The sequence below is a fragment of the Alligator mississippiensis genome, chromosome 7 (genome assembly GCF_030867095.1).
Source record: "Alligator mississippiensis isolate rAllMis1 chromosome 7, rAllMis1, whole genome shotgun sequence".
NCBI classification, from domain to species: domain Eukaryota; kingdom Metazoa; phylum Chordata; order Crocodylia; family Alligatoridae; genus Alligator; species Alligator mississippiensis.
The window spans coordinates 3,017,097-3,037,239 of NC_081830.1; the positions used below are offsets into that span (position 1 = coordinate 3,017,097).

Consider the following 20,143-nt stretch of genomic DNA (forward strand, 5'->3'; position numbering starts at 1 on the left):
CTTCCTTTTGGTATTTTCCATCCAAAGATGTTGATACATTTCACAACTGTTAGTAAATTAAGCCTTTGGCATGTAAGTAAGGTATTGTTATCTCTAATTTACAGGTGGGACACTGAGAGAGACAGAACTTAAATTACCTTAAAAAAAAAACCTTACTGGATAATGCAGTTTCTTGTGCACAAGCATTGCAAACATGAGCCACGTGACCAGTTAGAAATAAATGAGGACTCTTTGTATACTAGAAAGGACAATGAACTCATGATTACAACAGGGAGGTGACAGGGAGTCAGGTTCTTTTCCCAGTTCAAGGAGGAAAATGGGATCTTGAGGCCTATATATCCCTCAGTTTACATCCCCCCACTGCATCTGCTAGAACTTGTTAGCAAAACAACATTTTTAATGGGGAAAAAAGTATGAAAATATATTTGTCTTCATCTCTTTCTCCCCAAATGTTGAGGGTTTTAACAAACCACCAAAAATGTGTTTGCTGAAAACTAAACATATTCCACTTTGTGCATAAATTTGTTCAGTTTTCATTGCTTAAGAAAGTCCCCCAAAACATAGAATAGCAAATCTAGTGCTTCCCACCAATGCTCTTGCACCCCCAAGACTTCTTCAAACAGATTTCTTTGTGGACACACAACATCATTTTTTCTAAATATTTATTAAAAGTTCAGCCTCTGTTTTCCAAGAACCAAAGCAAAGGGTCCCACAGCTCTGATGCTCTCTCAGAGACAAAAGTTTACTTCCCAACCAGCCAAGAAGCTTATAGATGTGCCTTTACACATCAGCACCCCCTATATAACGCTGTGAAGAGGCAGTGATGATGAAAAGACGATAATGAGACTGGAATTCTGCATCCGGTTCTGATATGTCTGTTTTCAGGCAACACCAAATTATTTTCAGGCTTGAAGCAATACCTTACAGAGTATTATATTACATTAATGCTCACTCCATTTCTCCCATTCCAAAGAAGACTCAGAGGTCACCCAATTACAGTATGTAAGAGAAAATACCAAGATGACCATGGAGCAGACAAAAGCAGAAAAAGAACTGACAGCCAAAAGTTTAAATTGGACAGATTCAAAATTAAGAAATTCAAAATTCAATTCAGATTCAAAATAAGGCACAATTTTTTCCCCCCCAGGGAGAGTGTTTAACTACTATAGAAACAATCTCCTAACAGCAGAGGTCAAATCCAGCCACGCTGCCTTTGTAGAAGATGCTTTCATAAAATCCTAGAGTGTTGAAAGGGACTTCAGGGGCCATCTAGTACAACACCCTACCGCAAACCAGGATTTTCAATTCCTAATCTATCTTGGACAGATGCTTATCCTGACATTTCTTGAAAGCGCCTAATGAAAGAGAGATTCCACAACTTTCCTAGGCACCTTATTCCACTATTCTATTGTTTTTACACTTACGAAGGTTTCCTGAGATTTCCCTGAATCTGAATCTGCTTTATTGCAATTTAAAACCACTGTCCTCTGCCCTGCCTCCATGGCAGAGGAGAACATTGCTTTTCCCTCTTTATGGAAGCCTTTCAAATGTTTGAAAACTACTGCTGTGTCCCGCTTTGATTTCCTTTTCTCCAAACCTATCTAGTTCCTTTAGTCTTTCTCCATACAATTGGCTTTCCAGTCATCATCTTTGTCACTCACCCCGGACCCTCTCCAGTTTCTCTACATCCTTATCAAGCAGGGCCCAGAACATGACGCTATTCCTGCTGAAACCTAATTAGCACCGAGTAGAGAGATACAATCACCTTCCACATCCTACAGACAATGCTCCTGTTTATGCAGCCCACATTTTCATTTGCTTTTCCTATGACAGCATTATGATGCTGAGTCATGTTGAGTCTGTGATATACCTAGCACCTGGACAAGGGAGAGGAGATTGATGTTGTATATCTTGAATTCAAAAAAGCCTTTGATCTGGTATCCCACGATCACCACTTGTCAAAACCGGCCAACCGTGGCCTCGGGTCCACCACGATCCGTTGGCTGGGGAATTGGCTCCGTGGTCGGACCTAGAGGGCGGTGGTTGACAGAAGTCAATCATCATGGTGCCCTGTGACCAGTGGGGTCCCCCAAGGCTCTGTCCTTGGACCTATATTGTTCAACATCTTCATTAATGATGTGGACATTGGAGTCAGAAGTGGACTGGCCAAGTTCGCCGATGACATCCAAACTTTGGGGCAAAGCATCCACACCAGAAGACAGGCGGGTGATCCAGGCTGACCTGGACAGGCTCAGGAAATGGGCAGACAAGAACCTGATGGTGTTTAACAGTGAAAAATGCAAGGTTCTCCACCTTGGGAGGAAAAACCTGCGGCATCCTTAAAGGCTCGGCAGTGCTATGCTGACTAGCACTATGGATGAAAGGGACTTGGGGGTCATCATTGACCACAAAATGAACATGAGCCTGCAATGAGATGCTACAGCTAGTAAAGGGACCAAAACGCTGGCTTGCATCCATAGATGCTTCCCAAGCAAATCCCAGGACATCATTCTCCCGTTGTACTCAGCCTTGGTGAGGCCGCAGCTTTCATAGATTTCATAGACATTAGGGCTGGAAGGGACCTCGGAAGATCATCGAGTCCAGCCCCCCACCCAAAGGGCAGGAAGTCAGCTGGGGTCATAGGATCCCAGCAAGATAAGCATCCAGTTTGCTCTTGAAGGTGTTCAATGAAGGCGCTTGAACAACCTCCGGTGGCAGGCTGTTCCAGACCTTGGGGGCTCGGACAGTAAAGAAATTCTTCCTTATGTCCAGCCTGAAACGATCTTGTAGTAGTTTGTGACCATTCGACCTCGTCATCCCTTGGGGCACTCTGGTGAACAAACGTTCCCCCAGATACTGGTGGTCACCCCTGATAAACTTGTAGGTGGCCATCAGATTACCCCTGAGCCTGCGCTTTTCCAGGCTAAAGAGCCCCAGGGCTCTCAGCCTGTCATCGTAGGGTCTGCTTCCCTGACCTCTGATCATGCGCGTGGCTCTTCTCTGCACTCTCTCAAGCTTCTCCACATCCTTTTTGAATTGTGGAGCCCAAAACTGGACGCAGTACTCCAGCTGCAGCCTCACTAAGGCCGAGTACAAGGGGAGAATGACGTCCCGGGATTTGTTTGAGAAGCATCTATGGATGCAAGCCAGCGTTTTGGTAGCTTTACTAGCCGCAGCATCGCATTGCAGGCTCATGTTCATCTTGTGGTCAATGATGACCCCCCAAGTCTCTTTCTTCCATAGTGCTAGCCAACATAGCACTGCCGAGCCTATAAGGATGCTGTAAGTTTTTTTTCCCAAGGTGGAAAAAAAACAAACTGGAGTACTGCATCCAGTTTTGTGCTCCACAATTCAAAAAAGGATGTAGAGAAGCTTGAGAGAGTCCAGAGAAGAGCCACGCACATGATCAGAGGTCAGGAAAACAGACCTTACGATGACAGGCTGAGCGCCATAGGACTCTCCAGCCTGGAAAAGCGCGGGCTCAGGGGTGATCTGATAGCCACCTATAAGTTTATCAGGGTGACCACCAGGATCTGGGGGAACAATTGTTCACCAGAGCGCCCCAAGGGATGACGAGGTTGAACGGTTATAAACTCCTGCAAGACTGTTTCAGACTGGACATAAGGAAGAATTTCTTTACTATCCAAGCCTCCGAAAGCATGGAATAGCCTGCCACTGGAGGTGGTTCAAGCACCTACATTGAATGCCTTCAAGACACATTTGGATGCTTATCTTGCTGGGATCCTATGACCCTAGCTGACTTCCTGCCCCTCGGGCACGGTGCTAGACTCAATGATCTTCCGAGGTCCCTTCCAGCCCTAATGTCTATGAAATAACCCACAGGTCCTTCACCAGTGACACTTCCAAATCAGTATTATCCCCTTCTGTTTTCCACCCCTTAGTGTAACACCTTGCATTTGGTTTAACGAAACCCAAGTTTTTGCACCCAATGCAGGGGGTCACTGGATGAAATTCTCTGGCCTGAGCTATACAGGATGTCAAGCTGGATGACCTCAAGCTGGATGACCCCATGACAAACCTTCTGGCCTCAGCACCTATGACGCCAATTGCAGGCCGTGGTAAAAGTACTATGGTCCATTCATTTTACCCACTGACCTAGCATCATAGGTTGACCAATAAATGGCTGATAAAGCCACCCCTTCTTTCCACATCAGTGTTTATGGTCCCCTAGCTCAGACATGCAGCTTCCCTTTGCTTGGGAGTCTGTATCGTGTATTTTCTAGTGTGACCCCTTTTGCTTTGAGGTTTTGCTCCACAGCAGAGGTATCCCAGGGTCTTCTGCTCAACACGGACAGCCTGGGTTGAAGACACACAGATGAGTTGTTATGATGCCATCCAGTAAACGGCAGTAGTGCATACTTCCCCACTGCTGAGGCTGCTTGTTGGCACTCCACGGGGATGTTTCATTGGCTGTCAGCAGTAGTCTGTGACACACGACTGAACAATTCTGAATTCAAGACAATGGAGGGGAGGGGGGTAGTGAATAGACACATGCACATACATACACTGAGGCAGGTTCAATCCTGCCAGTAGGAACAGATGGACGGGCACACACATCCATACACACAAAGAGCAAGTCTTACCTCTGCCACCTGGGGACAGCAGGGACAAGACACACACATACACACATTCAGTTTCTCCCATTTTATACCCTGCTGACATTAATAGTCTGGATTCTTAGTTCGATTGACATGGTGCCAGTCTCACTAGTACTGCACCCTTGTGCCGTGAAAGGTGATCAAGTACTCTGGGTAGGCGTGGTCATCAAAGAAGGTTACAAACACGGTGGGACGTGAAGCTAAGTTGGCCACGCTGTCGTATCGGCCGCTTCCATCTGGCTTCTGTGGGGGCAGTGCCATCTTCTCCTCCCCTCGGGTGAACTGCCCCGTCAGCACTCGTGCCTGGAACACGAATCGGTGCCCAGAGGAATCAGGTTTGGCATAGAAAACAGATAGGGAGGCATCCACACCAAAATATAGACCCTGTCCATAGAGTCCAACTGGGAAGAAGAGAGGAGAGAACAGGGACAATCAATATATAGACAGCGAGAGAGGAAAAGAGGGCCTTTCCACTTTAGAGGGCATGAGTTCCCATCCAGCATGAGGAGAGGTTGGTTTAGGGAGGTGTGGAATGGGAAACAGGGTTTTTCCAGTTTATGGAGACACTGGTTCCAGTCTAGACCCCAAGAAAGGGAACTGGCTGGCTCAGATGGTAGGGAATGGGACGTGCAGGTTTCTCCCTCGGTGGGGGCTGGGTTCAGATCTGGTCCCAGGACAGTAGGACTGGCTGACTTGCTGGGTGGGGAATGGCGTAGAGGCCCAGGTCTCTCACGTGCCTTTGTCTGAATCACCCCACACTCGCACCTACCTTTCCTACAAGTACTTTTGAAGCCAATCTCCTGGATGGAGCAGCAGTTCTCAGGCTGTGTCCCATGGTAGAGGATGCGTTCATTCCTCACCCCCGGGGGGTTCTTCGTCACCATCCAGCTGCGCTTCCAGCAGTAGGACACCCACAGGAACTTGTTCTGGACCCTCTCTATCTACAGGGAGATAGGGAAAAAGCACTCCGTGGGTAAGGCTAGGCATTGCTAGCCCCTCCTAGGGCCATGAGGAAAGGCAGGAGAGTTTTCATAGCAATTCAGGGGCTTTCTACCTCACTCCTTACCAAGCTATATCACCCCCACTTTTTTAAAATCCTGGATCTGCCTAAGCATTTCAACTAGCAGCTTCCATGTTAATCTCCATGATGGCTCCTTGCCCTTTTGTGCCTCTGCCAGCTACTGCTCTTGCTGGCGCAGAACTGCTCAGTTACCCCTCTGTCTCATTCTCTATACCCAGCTTGGCTTTACAGTGACCCTAGGGCCAAGCCCACCAGTCCATCATCCTAATCTGAAGTTCTTCCACCCACTGGGGTACTGGGGTCCCTGACCCACTGCACTTACTTTGAGGATGGAGAACCCCTCGGCTGTACGGTTGAAGCCCTTGGCCACCTCCTGGTATTCCTCCGAGCTGGGCTGAAGCTCCACCATCTTCACGAGGCCCTCACCCATCGGCTCCCAATGTGGGGCAATGACCTTGTCTGGAACAAAAATAGTTGGAGGCAGGGAGTGTGGGGGTGTCTTTAATGGAGAAAGGCACTGGATCTCGCTTCCCCAATCCAGCCAGCCCTCCTCCACCCTAAGAACCCCGATATCCAGCTTACTGAGAAAGTGCAAAGGAATGAAGAAGGGATGGAGAGTCTCACCCTGCAAGCAGATCTCCCTCCTGATGCTGATGGTGGTCCCTCTGCCTGGCACAAATCCCTCTTGCTTTAGCAGGTCGACCTCCGTTCTCTGACCCTCCCATATGATCACTGTCTTCCTCTGCTTCTTCCCATACTCGCTCTCCAGTTGGTGGCTGATGGCTATATCAAATGGGAACCATTCCCCATGGGACATGTGGTACCACTTCACCAGCCCATACAGGATCTGTGTATCTACCTGCTTGGCCTGGGCAGCCTGGATCTTAGCATAGACAGCTGCCACAGCCTTATCCACATCTTCTCGACAACCACGCACGCAGAGCACATTTCCCTGGATGCGATGGAGGGCGAGGGGGAAGCGATAGAAGGATCTCCTGCTGAGGTCCTTGAGGGTCTGGTCACTGAAAGCCACTATCTCTGTATTGCAAATGCTCTCCTCATGGAACTGAGTCATGAAACTAGACAGAGCTGTCTTCACACAGGCCACTTTGTCCTCTCGGCCCACAATCCTGATCACCAGCCTTTCAGAGGCCTCTGCGAATGGAGAGAGCGCTCCTAAATGGGAAGCAACAGCACAGGGTGAGCCACACTCACAGGTAAAGAGGAATTTCACGGCTGTGGGTCAGGATTGAAGAGCACTTGGAGAGCTATGGGGGGAATAAACCCTGAGCTGGGGTATCAGTGAATGTGGCTTGGGCATAGAGATGAATTGGCAGAGCTGTGAGTTCGGGCTTCTCATAGATTCAGACTAATTCCACTTGTTGGTCAAATTAATATTGGAAGCTTGATCTCCATCAGCTAAAGTCTGGGGTTTTCAAAGTGTGCTTAGGGCTGTAGTAGGGACTAGACAAATCTATGAAGGATAAGACCAACAGGAGTGACTAAACACAACAGTCAGGAGTGTCACCTCAGGCTCAGGACATCTGTAAACATAGGACTGCTGGAAACACAGAGGGTTTCACAAGGGATAGATCATTACATATACCCTCTTTGTTATATACTCATAAATCTGAATCATACCCTGCTCACCACTTTTGGAGACAAAATACTGGACTAGATGGATCCTTGGTCTGACCTTGTCTTATGGCTGAGGTTAGGGCCAGAATTAATGGTACAGTTAATGTTGTGGCTTAGGTTTTAGGGCTTAGGTTTGTGCTAGGGCTAAAGTTGGACTACTTCCTTCAGCATCCTGGAGGCCCCGTTGTAAATGACCTGCCCCACAAGCTGTCCTGGAATTGCTTCTGTTTTATCGGATTGCGCTTACCTTTCTTGCCTTTTGGAAGCTTCCTTAGAGCATCTGTCTTCTCGCTAACCAAGCCCTGGAGAGAAAGGACAGGGCTGCAATAAGATGCTCATGCTTGTGCCCGTTCCTTCAAATGCCTTTTTTTTTTGGCAATGGTGCACTGCTTCTGTGCTCACCCACCTTGCTGTGAGTGCAAAGCTAAGTCCTAGGTGCACACAGCTCCCGTCTCACATCATACTCAGCCTCACTTTTCATTATGTGTCTTTATACGAATTCAACATAGCCAGGTTTGTGAAGGGCGAGACCTGCCAGCCCTGTACCCCAGGTGGAAAAATGGAGAAACAGGAAGAGGAAGGGGAAAGGGCAGTCAGGGCAGACCAGGGAATGCAGTGCGCCCCCAATCTAACCACCCCCAATCCTTCCTGGCATAATTCATAGATCCCACCCCCTGGATCCAGGATCTTCCCAGAGGTAGGAATACAACCAGGTCTTCTGGTCCCAGTCCCCATGCTTTAAGTCATGAGAGATATGAATTGGATCTGGGAGTCAGAGAATCAGAGAGAAGCTGGGCTGGAAGGGACCTCAGGAGGTCAACTAGTCCTTCCCCCTGCCTGAAGCAGGGTCATCCCTATCCAAAACATCCCATGCAAATCCTTGTCGAACCTGTTAAAATCAGTCCTATTTTACACAACCACAAGGCATAGCTCCCTAAGCTGCCACAGGTAAAGCAGGGGGACCACGGCAGTCAGTGTCCTGCTGCTACAAGGGTTGTTAAAATCCACTTGAGAAGTCCCAAGAAGAGGGCCGTCCCCCCTGCTACAGAAGGCAAATACTCTGATCTGGAAGAGCCTCTCAATGCAAGTAGCTGGCACAAGCAACCTCAATACTTTGATGGCAGAACTTTATTTGTTTATAAAAGGGATTCGATGTGGGGCCTGCAACAGGAGGAAACTGGACTCCAGTACCCAGGAGGTCTCTTTCCAGTTCTGTGTCCCAGCCACTTTAACCAAAACCCCCTCCACCCTTCCTAGGTCACCAACAGCCAAAACGTGGGTATCTAATTCAGGCCCAGCCACAGCTGAAATCTCAGCAGGCTCTGTATGAACAGCCCCTAGCAATGTCTTACCTGCCCCCTCTCCCAGTCTGTGCTCCAGGTTCGTCCTCGTAAGCTCACCACACACCGTAGCTGTTGTGCAAGTCCCTGAAGGAGACTTTCTCCAGCGCTAGTCAAGTACTCCTCAAGAGCCCGGTCCCTCACAGCCACTATGCCGAGGACCAGGGAAAGTAAGTCAGCCCTGACAGCTTTGCGGGCTTCCTGCACATCTTTTCGGAGTCCCTCCAGCTCCAGCGACAAAGCCCCAGGGCTGGAGCACACCTGGACCTTGACCTGTGGGTTCTCCCAGTCCATTATGCGCAGCAGTTCCTCCCCAACCTCCACTAGCTCTGGCCTGAGAACGGCCAACCTCTCCTGCACCAGGGAGTTATTGCTGAGGTATTCCCTGACAGCAGCCTCTGCTTCCTCAACATGGGGATGGAGACCCACCATGGTCAGTACTCCCTGGCTGGGTCTGTCAAAATGAAAAGCTACATCCTTCTTTGCCCCCAGCCTGGCCAGCAACTCGGTCCATTCTTGACACTCCGTGGCCCAACGCAGTCCTTCTTCTATCAGAAGAGTCTGCTGGCACACCAGGCTCATCAGCAGCTTTGCCGCTTCCTGTAGCTTATTCCAGTCCAGCCCAGACACCAAGACACCTGTGGAGGTTTCCTGAAGGTCAGAGGAAACTGTGACACACAGCAGGACAGGAATTTCCCTTTCCAGAAAGAAGGTCTCAGAGAAGACCTCGCTGCGGAGTTCGTGGACAAACCAAGCTTGAAGAGGTGACAGAGGGACTGGCACCACCCTGAAGTCTCCTAGTAGCTGCTCCAACCGTCTCTCTACTTCAGTCACCTGCCCGCAAGGCCCCTGCAAAGTGATGGTGGCTGGACTGCCTTGACGAAGGTCAATGCTCACATGGTGTTTGGAGAGCTGCATCTCTTTGTCCACCATGTCCTTGACAATGACATATCTGTGCATTGGTTCAGCTGGATATTGCCTGCAGACCACCTGCTTCTGGAAGGCCTTCACTTGCAGACTCTGAAGGAACCGTGCCATCTCACAGACCAGGCCCACAAAACACATGCCATCATAAACTCTGATGGACTCAAACTTTTCCACCAGGGACGGTTCATCACTTAGGACTCCCAGAAGGTCCATCTGGAGCCCACGGCGGACTGTAAATTTCTCTCGCATGGATCGGAAAGCTGGTTCCCAGCTGTGCAGGTCTGAGGACTTGGCTCTGGCCTGGAATAGCAGGATACCCTGTGAAGCATAGGCTTGAAAGCTATAACCGGCTGCCTTCAGATGTCCTTCAAATTTATGCAAGGTAGCTGGGCTCTCATCCAGGTATCGGAGAAAGAGGGGGTCTTCCAGCTGACAGAACCCCACGGCCTCTGCAGGAGTGAGAAGATCACAGCATCATAGAAAAACAGGGCTGGAAGGGACCTCCCAAGGTCATCTAGTCCAACCCCCTCCTTGAGGCAGGCATTTTTCATCCTTACCCAAACCATCCCATACAAATCCTCATGTAACCTGTTACTGAAATACACAATCAACCCTGTCACCTAACTACAAAGCATAACACCTGCATCTGCCACAGGTAAAGCAGGAGGACAACGGTGCTCAGTGTCCTGCTGCTCCGAGGGCTGTTAAAATACATTCAGGAGATCCAAATAAGAGGGCCACACTCCCTGCACTGTAGTCACTGGGCACTGCAGTCCACCTGACAGTGAATAAGGGAGCGTGCTTGTGGGCTGGGGATTTCCAAAAAGCTTAGGAGAGTTAAACATGCAATTCCCACTAAAACTGCATAAACCAGGGCTGACCAAGAACCAGTCTGTGGGCTGGAAGCCTTATCATCCAGACTGTGGGGCTCCCCATGGGTCTGGAAACTTGGCAGCGCTCTCTGCATGGGTGCAGTCAGAGCTGCTCAGCTGTTGGCATACGGCCTGCAGTGCAGATGACTGAGGAATCTCCCGCGTTAACTCAGCTCTTCCAGGGGACTTACCAGTGGGTGTCTTGATGTATTCAGCCACCTGGGAGAGAAGGGGGAAAAGGTATCCATTTGTACAACAGATGTAAAAACTAATCCCCTCCCCAAACTGGCGCACAACCCAGGAGTCCAGACTCCCAGCTGCCTTGTCACTACGCCAGACCACCAGCATCCATGCTCTTCCTTAAGCCATGAATCCCAGGTCCCAGATCTGATCTACTAGACCCCACACTCCTACCTGTCCCAACTCTGGTGACCCAGTTCCCACTCTGATCTGCCCCATTTACCAAACCAGGAGGAGACAGGCCCGGGGGGCAGACGATCTGCACCAGCTTCATCCAAGTGTTAGGCTTGTGTTTCAGGAAGCGGTTGATTTCATCCAGCATCACACACACGGCCTCCTGCTCCTCCATCCCTGCCCCAGAATCTGGCTGTATCAGAGGGAAGGAGATGGACTGCAGGAAAGAGCCATACAGAGAGCCGAGGCAGCTTTGCACAATTTGACGGATGACCTGTTGGGGTGGAGAACGAGGATGGGTATTTCCTAGGCCTTAAAATAGGAACAGACTTGGTAGTTCTAGCTCCCAGCTCCTTCACTAAACCCTGTTCCCCTTCCAAAGCTGGGGAATCAAAGCCAGGCATCCCAGATCTCAAGTTACATCACCTGTGCTATAACCTGCCATTTGCCCATCCTACTCCTGCATGCTCTCTCTCCCCCTCACCACATATAAAATGCCCTCCACTGGTCTGTTCATACACTCTCCTCTTTAACTCTGACATTCAGAAACAACATTTAAGATGCATATGTATGGCTAAATGCAACCATCAGATGGCAGCAGAAGGTCAGAAACACAAGTTACATATTGCTCGTGGTCCTTTAAAAATGATGCAAGTTGTTCGGGTTTTTTTTCTGAATTGTGTATTATATAAGGAGTTCAGGCTTTTTCTCCCTGTGGGGTTCTCGATGGACAATCAGAAAACTTGTAGCAGTATGGGCAGCTCCAGGAATTAAGAAATCATGAGCCAACCCCCCCACAAAATAATGGTGAAACTTAAAAAAAAAAATCACTAAAGAGAGATAAGAAAGAAGGTAGGTTATTTCACTTTCAACAGGTTTAAGGCCAGCAGGGATGGTTACATCCTCCCATCCCAGGCCATGCAGCATCACTGGGGCATGCCTTTACTAGGTCCAAAGCTCTTAACTAGGATTTCCGTGCTCCGAGACAGCAACAAAAAAGAATGGAGATTGCCCTTACAGCTTACAATACAAGTTTTGATGCTCATTAAATATGTTCAGTTTTCAAAAACCGACTTTCTGGGAAAACTCCCAGTGTTCAGAAACCAAAGGCAAAACATTGATTTTCCATAAAAATAATATTGGCTTTCACTAAACAGATTTAGTTGTCAGTGAAATGGTTTGTTTTAAAAAACCTGCTTATGGAAAAAAAAAAAAGTTTTTAGTAACACCATTTGATTTTCAAAAGCTTTTGACAATATTTTTGGTATTCAGTAAAAAAAACCAAACCAAAACAAAAAAACATAAAAATCAGCTTTCAGTACATATGTTCTGGTTTTGAACATGTCTTCATGTGAAAAGCTTCAATTTTAATTTTTTTCCTAAAAATGCTTTTCAACAATAAGAGGAAAAAAAAAAAAAATCAGTGTTTTAGTTTCCATTTCTTCCAGGTAAAAAAAATCTCTAGAAAACATATTTTTTCCAGGATGTTTCATTGGTGAGTGACATGGGGATGCAAAAACAACCTGGTTTAGTCAGCAATATTTGCCAGGAATATACATTTGACAGCCAAGGAAGACTTTCAGAGGCACCTAGGCAAATGTCTGCTTAATTCACATTGAAAATTAAGCACTTAACTCACTGGGGTCCTTCCATAAATCCCTGTACCCACCTCTCTGCATTGTCAGACACCTAAATCCCATTGTCAAGCCAGCCTCTATAGGTGACTTGTAGGTAGGAAAATTGGGTCTAGGCATCAACTGCTGAACAGCCAAGGGCGGGGTGAGCTCAGGGGCATGTGGGGGAAGAAATGCCTAGTATTCGTATGAAAATCCACGCATGCACAAAACTAGAGAGGCCACGGGGGCTGCAGCTGAGACCTGTGGGGTGTCTAGTAGGTCCTTCATTACCTGGTGTGCTCCCTGGTGCCAGAGCTGCTCCTCATCCAGCCGCACCACATACAGCATCTTGCAGTTCAAATCTGGGACAGCATCGGCCAGGACCGTTCTCACCTCTCCTGGACTTGCTTCTCTAAGGTGGGGTGCAGCTGCCAAAGCTGCTTCTGCCAGGTCTTGGGCCCCCCGGCACCAGCACGGCCCGTGCAATCCTGGAGCCAATGGCAGGACCACCACATCTGTCTGAAAGAAACCAGAGCCAAGGTAGTCGGCTACGTCTGCTTGCCCCAGGAATCACAAGCTCTGCTGGGTCAGAGCAAGGCTAGTCCTGAGGCTGCCTTCCTCCCACAGAGCAGCAAGAATCAGAGGCATTTAGTTTCCTGTTCAAAACCACTGGCACCCACCCCAGTCCCAGAGCTAGGGATAGAGCCCAGGAGTGCTGGGTCGTGGCACTGCCCACAGTCTGAAGCTGTCTTTTCTTGCCAGGTTGGGAGCAGAACCCAGGTGTCCTGACTCCAAGTCATGCCCAATCTAATGACTTGATCTCACTCATTTGGCTGAGCTGGAATAGACCCCAGGTGTCCCAAATGCCCACCCCGCTACTTACTTTCTGGTTTGCCATGGAGCCAGTGACCACTTCAACACTGACGCTTTCCTGGGCTTGGAGGACTTTCCCCAGCAGCTCCTGCTGGCTCCCCCCAGTCGGCCAGTACCTCCTCCAAGCTGCATGGAGTGCAGCTGCAAGAGCACCATCTCTTGTCACAACAGAAATGCTGCTGAGTGAGGAGACGTGGTGGCTGCTGGTGAACATGGTCATCACCCAAGCCACAGCCTCTGCCATCCATGTGCCTGCAGGATCCACACAGATGACCACAGAGGTGTGCTGTTGCTGGGACGCAGACTGCAGGGCTAGCAGCAGAGCACCTGTTCCCAGCTTGCCAGGTCCCAGGTGAGACAGGAGAACATCCACATGGGTGTGGGGAGCCCCTCGTTGGCTCAGCAGCCTTTGGGAGAGCACGCTGGCACCATGATTTGAGCCTCCCTTGCCTGAGATGCTGATGATCACATCCCCACTGAGGCCAGAGGCATCCCCGTGCCAGAGGTACAGGCTCAGCCCTTGCCGGAGGCAGTAAAACCCAATGACCCGGAGCTCAGCTGCTAAGGGGCGGATGGGACCAGGCCTCACCGCTTGGCTCACCCTGATAAGCATCTGGCTGACGGCCACTTGGGCTGCCAGCACTGCCTCATGGGAGCCAGAGAAGACGATGATGCCTGCATCCTCTTGGTATTGCCAAGTGATCTCCACCTTCCACAGGGACAGAGCTAAGGCCCCCAGCAGCTGCTCCAGGAGGCGAATCTCCATGGGGGTGACAAAGAGAGTTTTGGTGCAAGGGACCTCTTCATGGTAGCCCTGCCTGTCATCCTGGGAGATCTTTGGTTGGGTCCAGCCCGGAGAGCTTGGCCCCATGCACAGCACATGGCACTCCTGGTCAACCTTGGGTGCCTCCTTTGTTTCAGTGTTGCCCGAAGAGGGATGGAAGCATCTGAGAGCTCTCTCAGCTAAGGCTACCATCTTCCTGAGTGGTTTGCAGCTTGTTCCCAGTTCTGCTGACTGGTGCTGGGGTCCCTTTTGTTCCTTCTAACATCCAGGACAGAAGGGCAGGTCAGTGGCACAGCCAGGAAGAATGGGAAGGAGCCAAGTGGATCTTAGTCCTTGTTTGCTTCTGAAACTGTTGAAGAGAGGCAGTTGTAAGTCAATGCCAGGATCGCTGGGGGGCTGGATGCCTGGGGTCTCCCCTGAGCTGTAGGTGAAAAGTGGAGTTTATGGATTAGAAAACTGAATCCGTGCTCCTGCGGTCTAGTCCTAGGCCTGGCAGGAGAGTGGGGTTGAATGGGTTAAAGCAGATGGGGCAGGGGTGGGAGACGGGACCCTTAAGTTTTACCCCAGGTTGTGAGAGAAGAATACAGTCTACTGGGTTGGGCCACTGGGGATGGAAGTCCTGGCTTCTTTTCCTAGCTGTGGAAGAGGACTGGGATCCAGTGGGCCAAAGCACATGGGCTGACAAACTGATCCCCTTCCCCAAGTGGCCTCTACTCTTGTAGCAGAGCCAAAGAACAAGCGTCTCCCCCTCAGAGCCCAACCCATCAGGGTGGCCAGGTGGCCATACATTTATGGGCAGCCCATAAAAATAGGGCAAAAACCCTTGTGCATTAGGTCCCTAAAAAAAAAACAAGTCCTCCATAAAAATCACTAAGTGAGGAGCTGGATGGACAGACAGAACAAAGTACCCGAGCAGGACTCGGCATCCTGCAGGAAGCTCTTGCCAGGACTTTATGACTCGCAGAAGCCTATGTTGGCACCTTCTCCCTGCCCAGCCATGCGCTGCTGCTCCATCCCTTGCATCTAACAGCTGCTTGCCAGGAAAGCACAGGAAGGGAAGTGGTGTGACAGGGATGGAGCTACAGGCTGGGAGGAGGAGAGGCAGTGCATGGCGGGGCTGTGCTGGGATGGGGAGGAGCAAGGCCAGCAGGGGTAAGGTGGGGACAGCATTGTATGGGGTGCAGTTGGGAGGGTCAGAGTGTGGGAGTTAGTAGGGAACCCTTTGGTGGGGGCAGCACGGTGTAAAACCATTGCTTTGGTCAAGCAGGGTTGCCAACCAAGAGGGCTTTTTAACTTGCAATCTGCAAGTTTTTTTTTACTACAATGGTTAGAGTTAAACCCTGCCCTCGTTACTGCCATCACAGCCTAAAGGGTTACACTTCCTTTATGTAAAACAGATGTCAGTAAAAAAACCCAAAAACAAACACATTAATATAAAAGTTTGGTTATCAGTAAAAGCATGACAGATCAGCAGTGATTTTATTCCCTTTGGTTGGCAAGCCTGCAACCCATGATGCAGTGCTCTGTAAAGCCCAATGCTTTGCATTGAAAATGGTGCACCAGCTGTTCAGTATCAGGTGGCAAGCAAAGGAAGCTTCTTACTCGAGAGCTGCTGGCTGTTTCGAGTAGCTCCCCTTGGCCACAACTTTGAGCTGGAAATCCCAAAATCTCAATGTGCCATTCCCTCCAATCCTCTCCCCCCCAAGTCCCACCAACCTCCATCTAGCAAGTCTGTCTGCTGATTTTCCTTCTTCCAGTGCCACGCTGGACACCCTCTTGGAGATGACAGATCCTGCAGCAGAATGAAACTTAATTTGCTCCTCTCTCAAATAATAAACCTCTGTATGAGAAGTTTCACTTTCCATTTCTTTTTTCTAGTCACTACATTTCACCAGCATGGGTGGGGTCAGGAGAGGTTTTGTGTTGGGTGAAGCCACCTGATAGGAGCCAGAAATCAATACACCTGGAAAGCCCGTCACCAGCTCAAGCAGGGAACTCACCTATCCAGACAGGTCAAGTATAAAATTGAGCTGCTTTCTACAGGGCCCAACTGAGCTGCTGACAAAATGAGATTACTCGGCTCCAAAATCCAACTAGCCTCAATCTGCACCCACGGCCAGTGTCAGAGCTTTGCTCTGTAGGGGTAAATCCAAGGTCACTCACTGGGGACAGCAAGGCTAGAGTCCACTCTCCTGACCCTAGTGTGGTCTGAACTCAATCCCCTTGTGCTAAATACAGTCATGCACTGAGTGCAGGGGAGTAAGTAAATCAGGAGTCAGCAGTGATTGCTCCAGTGAAGTCAGCGGGCTCTTTCCCAGGTGGTATAAATCAAGAATCACTCCACTGAAGTCAATGCAGCCAAATCCCCAGCTGGCGCAAACCAGCTGTAGTGACACTGCAGTCCACGGGGCCAGGTCTCCAGCTAGTATCCGCTGGCCCATGTCTCCACCCATGTCAGCTGCCCAGATCTTCAGCTGACATAAGCTGGTTGTTGCCATGCTGGAACTGATGGGGCAATGCTGGTTTCTGCCAGCAAAAGATGTGGCTGATGCACTGTTGTGTTGAGAAGCCCACAGGCAGGGGGAAGCGGTTTGCATAGACCTGGGTTTGGTCTTGTCCATTGAAAAATATCTTTCTAGAGCTGGGTAGTCAGCAAGGCAGGCTGGTCTGATGGTTATATGCTGCACCTGGTGGAAAAGGAGACGGGTGGGTTGCACTTCGTGAAATCAGAGCACTGGAGTAAACCCAAGACTAATGCTTGTTCCCCGCCAGGCACCCCACAGCCGGCCGCCTTGCTGTGTTGTGTGGGCCACCTCTACGTAGCTCTGTGGGTGCTAGACAAGGAGCCGGCCGTGCCGGGCTGTCACCTCTCCGTGCCCCAGAGCCAGCCGCAGCTTGGGGGTGAGCCCCAGTCACAGAGGGGGCAAGCTGGACGGGACCTCCCGAGTCATCCCCGCCCGAACAAACCACCCCATCCAAATCCACCGCCCACCTCCACACCCGACCCCGCATCGCACCCCAGTGCTCTCTGCTGGCATCGCCCGCCCAGGACGGGGCAACGCATGGTTTGTGTTGGGCAGAGCAGTAGAAAGGGGCAGGGAGCAGAAAGCGGAGCAGTGGATCGGGTGAGAAATCGGACACAGGGTGGTGGAGCAGAAAGCAGACAGCAGAAGGAGGGGAACAAAAAAGAAGCAGAAAGTGGAGCAGGGAGCAGAAGGCGGAGCAGCAGTGTAGACCAGCTGATCCACACCACCCAGCGCCAATAGGGTTACCAGCGGGCGGGCCCGAGGCATGCCGGGAGCTGTGGTCCGGCGCCGCGGAGGCCGCTGGGAGCTGTAGTTCCCGGCCCCTCCCTCCCCCACGTCCCTGCAGCCTCCCTGGGCCGGGCATGGTGCTGCCCCCTGCCCCACTGCTAGCCCGGGCCTGGGGCTGGGGCTGGGGCCCGAGGCCAGCCTGACCTTTCCCCTGCTCCCCCCAGGTGCCAGGATGTCGGACAGGACCCAGGCGCAGGGCGCTGAGCACGGTGGCACCCCCAGAGCCGAGGGCCAGGCCAGCGCTGGGGCAACCCTGGACCGTGGCCCCGAGCCGGAGGGGTCAGACGAAGCCGGGGCACGCTACTTGTGCGCGGTGTGCAACCGGGCCTTCTCGCAGAGCTCCACGCTGATCGTGCACCGGCGCTCGCACTCGGGGGAGCGCCCCTACGCCTGCGAGGACTGCGGCCGCGCCTTCGCCCAGAGCTCGGGGCTCTACAAGCACCGGCGCAGCGTGCACGCCGGCGAGCGCCCACACCCCTGCCCCGACTGCGGCCGCCGCTTCGGCAAGCGCTCCAACCTGGCCGTGCACCGGCGCAGCGTGCACACGGGCGAGCGCCCCTTCCGCTGCCTCGCCTGCCCCAAGGCCTTCGCCCGTCGCGCCGACCTGGCCGTGCACGGCCGCACGCACACGGGCGAGCGGCCCTACCGCTGCCCCGACTGCCCCAAGACCTTCAGCACCAGCTCCAACCTGGCCCAGCACCGCCGCACGCACCAGGCCGAGCGGCCCTACCGCTGCGCCCAGTGTGGCAAGGGCTTTCCCGGCAGCTCGGAGCTGCTGCGGCACGGGCACAGCCACACCGGGGAGCGCCCCTACCGCTGCGCCGTGTGCGGGGACGCCTTCACCCACAGCACCGTGCACCGGCGCCACCAGCGCGCCCACCTGGAGGAGTCGCCCTACCGCTGCGGGGACTGCGGCCGCGGCTTCGCCCAGCGCTCCGACCTGGTGGTGCACGGCCGCACCCACACCGGCGAGCGGCCCTACCGCTGCCCCGACTGCCCCAAGGCCTTCGCCCAGAGCTCCCACCTGGCCACCCACCGGCGCAGCCACACGGGCGAGCGCCCCTACCGCTGCCCCGACTGCCCCAAGGCCTTCGCCCAGAGCTCGACGCTCACCGTGCACCGCCGCACGCACACCGGCGAGCAGCCCTACGTCTGCGCCCAGTGCGGCAAGTGCTTCCACCGCAGCTCCAACCTCATCCGCCACCAGCGCACCCACACAGCCGAGCGCCCCTTCCGGTGCCCGCAGTGTGGCCGCGGCTTCCATCGTCGCTCCAACATGGTGGTGCACCAGCGTGTCCATGCTGGCGGCCAGGGGCTCCAGGCTGGCGAGGACCCGGCCCGCTGGGTGCAGACCCTGTAGCCGTGCCGGCGGAGACGGAGACTTGGGATTCTCCGTGCCGTGTTGTGGGGACAGAGGACCCTGTAGCCCCCTTGGCCGTGCGAGGAGCCCTACTGTCACATCCTCACCTATCTCATCCTCTCTCCAGCCCTGCAGCCGTGCCCTGCTCCGTGTGTACAGGTTTCCAGGGGAGGCGGTGGCCGCTATGTCCAGAGATGCTCTGATGGCTTGGACACGAGTTGCAGGGCCCGGGGTGCCTGGATCACGCAAGAGCCGGTCGCTGTCCGGCTCCCGACCAGGGGACTTTTGCTCTGCCGTCGGTCCCCAGCACCTGAGACGCAGCGTGGGCTGGGCCTCCGGGCCTGGAGCCCAAAGATCTTTGGGCCAAAAGGGGAGTTGGTGCTCGGGGAGGTGCGGCTGGGGGGCACGAGGTTCTGCCTGGGGACAAGATGGTGCACGATGTGGGAGATGCTTACCTTTTGTAATAAAACCTTTGTGCTGTTTTGCGGGACCAATGAGGAAGAGCTGCGGGTTTTTTTCCTGGTCCAGAGGGCCGTCATCTCCATCGAAGAGCAGCTGTCCCGTGCGTCGTGGCATGGCCCTGTCACCAGCTGTAGCATGATGTCCAAGGGGTGCAGCTTTGAAAAATGGAAATGTCACTTTGGCGGTCTCAATGTGGCCCATTTATAATAATAAGAAGAGGAAGAAATAATAAAAATAATAAGAATTGCACCAAATATAAAGAAGCTTTATGGAGTCCTCAGTGCTGTAGGAAAACAGCGGCCCAGGGGAGAGTAGTCTGAATTGGGTTGCAGCCCCGCGGGCGGCGCTGCCTCGGCCCATTGCACTCGTGCTGCCGGCCGTGAGTCGTTCCCAAGCCGGGCCGGGGCTGGGCATCCGCGGGGCGCCGGGGCGCGGCCGCTTCTCCTGCCCGGAGCGGCCCCGGCCGGGCCCCATGGCTGGGGGCTCACCCGCCCGCGCGGGCGGCGCCCTGCTGGGGCGGCGCGGGCCCCAGTCTCAGACCTTCCCAGAGGCGAGGGCGGGTGACATGCACCCCGCGTGTGGCCTCATCGGCGAGCTTCCCCCGGACTGCTGTAGCTTGCCAATGCACTCTTATATCAACCTCCATCAAGCTGTGGTCTTATATGTTAGGGTGAATTTTATTCCTGCCTCTACTCAGGGCTCCCGCTCATTCACGGCTCTGCCCGTGCCGCATAGCTCGCCCCGGGGCACACTTGAGCCGCACATGGAGCCACAATAACCAGCACGCCGCTCTCCCAGCAAGCCTCGCGCCGGGCATGCAAATTAGGGGGCGAAGCTTCGGCGTTCGCACCAATCCTTGCATGCCCCTTGCGGGGGGGAGTCTTATGCGAATAAAGGGGCGGG

The 20,143-nt window shown here is 52.5% G+C and overlaps 2 protein-coding genes across 2 annotated transcripts; one reads left to right on the forward strand and one right to left on the reverse strand.

The window, feature by feature from the left end:
* Positions 1-3,767: 3,767 nt before the first annotated feature.
* LOC102561087 (uncharacterized) lies at positions 3,768-20,007 on the reverse strand. Its single transcript, XM_019479441.2, has 12 exons — positions 19,234-20,007; positions 15,821-16,791; positions 13,331-14,525; positions 12,739-12,966; positions 10,881-11,105; positions 10,609-10,636; positions 8,631-9,994; positions 7,526-7,580; positions 6,265-6,816; positions 5,963-6,099; positions 5,389-5,560; positions 3,768-5,020 (listed from the first exon to the last, which is right to left on the reverse strand). Exons 3-12 carry the CDS (start codon positions 14,294-14,296, stop codon positions 4,728-4,730), a joined length of 4,020 nt encoding a protein of 1,339 aa, XP_019334986.1. The 5' UTR covers positions 14,297-14,525; positions 15,821-16,791; positions 19,234-20,007; the 3' UTR covers positions 3,768-4,727.
* On the forward strand, positions 17,591-18,778 carry LOC106737469 (zinc finger protein 664). The gene has a single exon (XM_014609979.3). It carries the CDS (start codon positions 17,591-17,593, stop codon positions 18,776-18,778), a length of 1,188 nt encoding a protein of 395 aa, XP_014465465.2.
* Positions 20,008-20,143: the final 136 nt, after the last annotated feature.

Excerpts from the sequence above, each read along its gene's own strand:
- LOC102561087 (XM_019479441.2), bottom strand. The coding sequence starts at position 14,296 with ATGGTAGCCTTAGCTGAGAGAGCTCTCAGATGCTTCCATCCCTCTTCG. Across the intron at positions 7,581-8,630 it reads CAGACTGGGAGAGGGGGCAG|GGCTTGGTTAGCGAGAAGAC; the intron begins GTAAGACATTGC and ends CTTTCTCTCCAG. Across the intron at positions 6,100-6,264 it reads GAGGGAGATCTGCTTGCAGG|ACAAGGTCATTGCCCCACAT; the intron begins GTGAGACTCTCC and ends TTTTTGTTCCAG.
- LOC106737469 (XM_014609979.3), top strand. The coding sequence starts at position 17,591 with ATGTCGGACAGGACCCAGGCGCAGGGCGCTGAGCACGGTGGCACCCCC.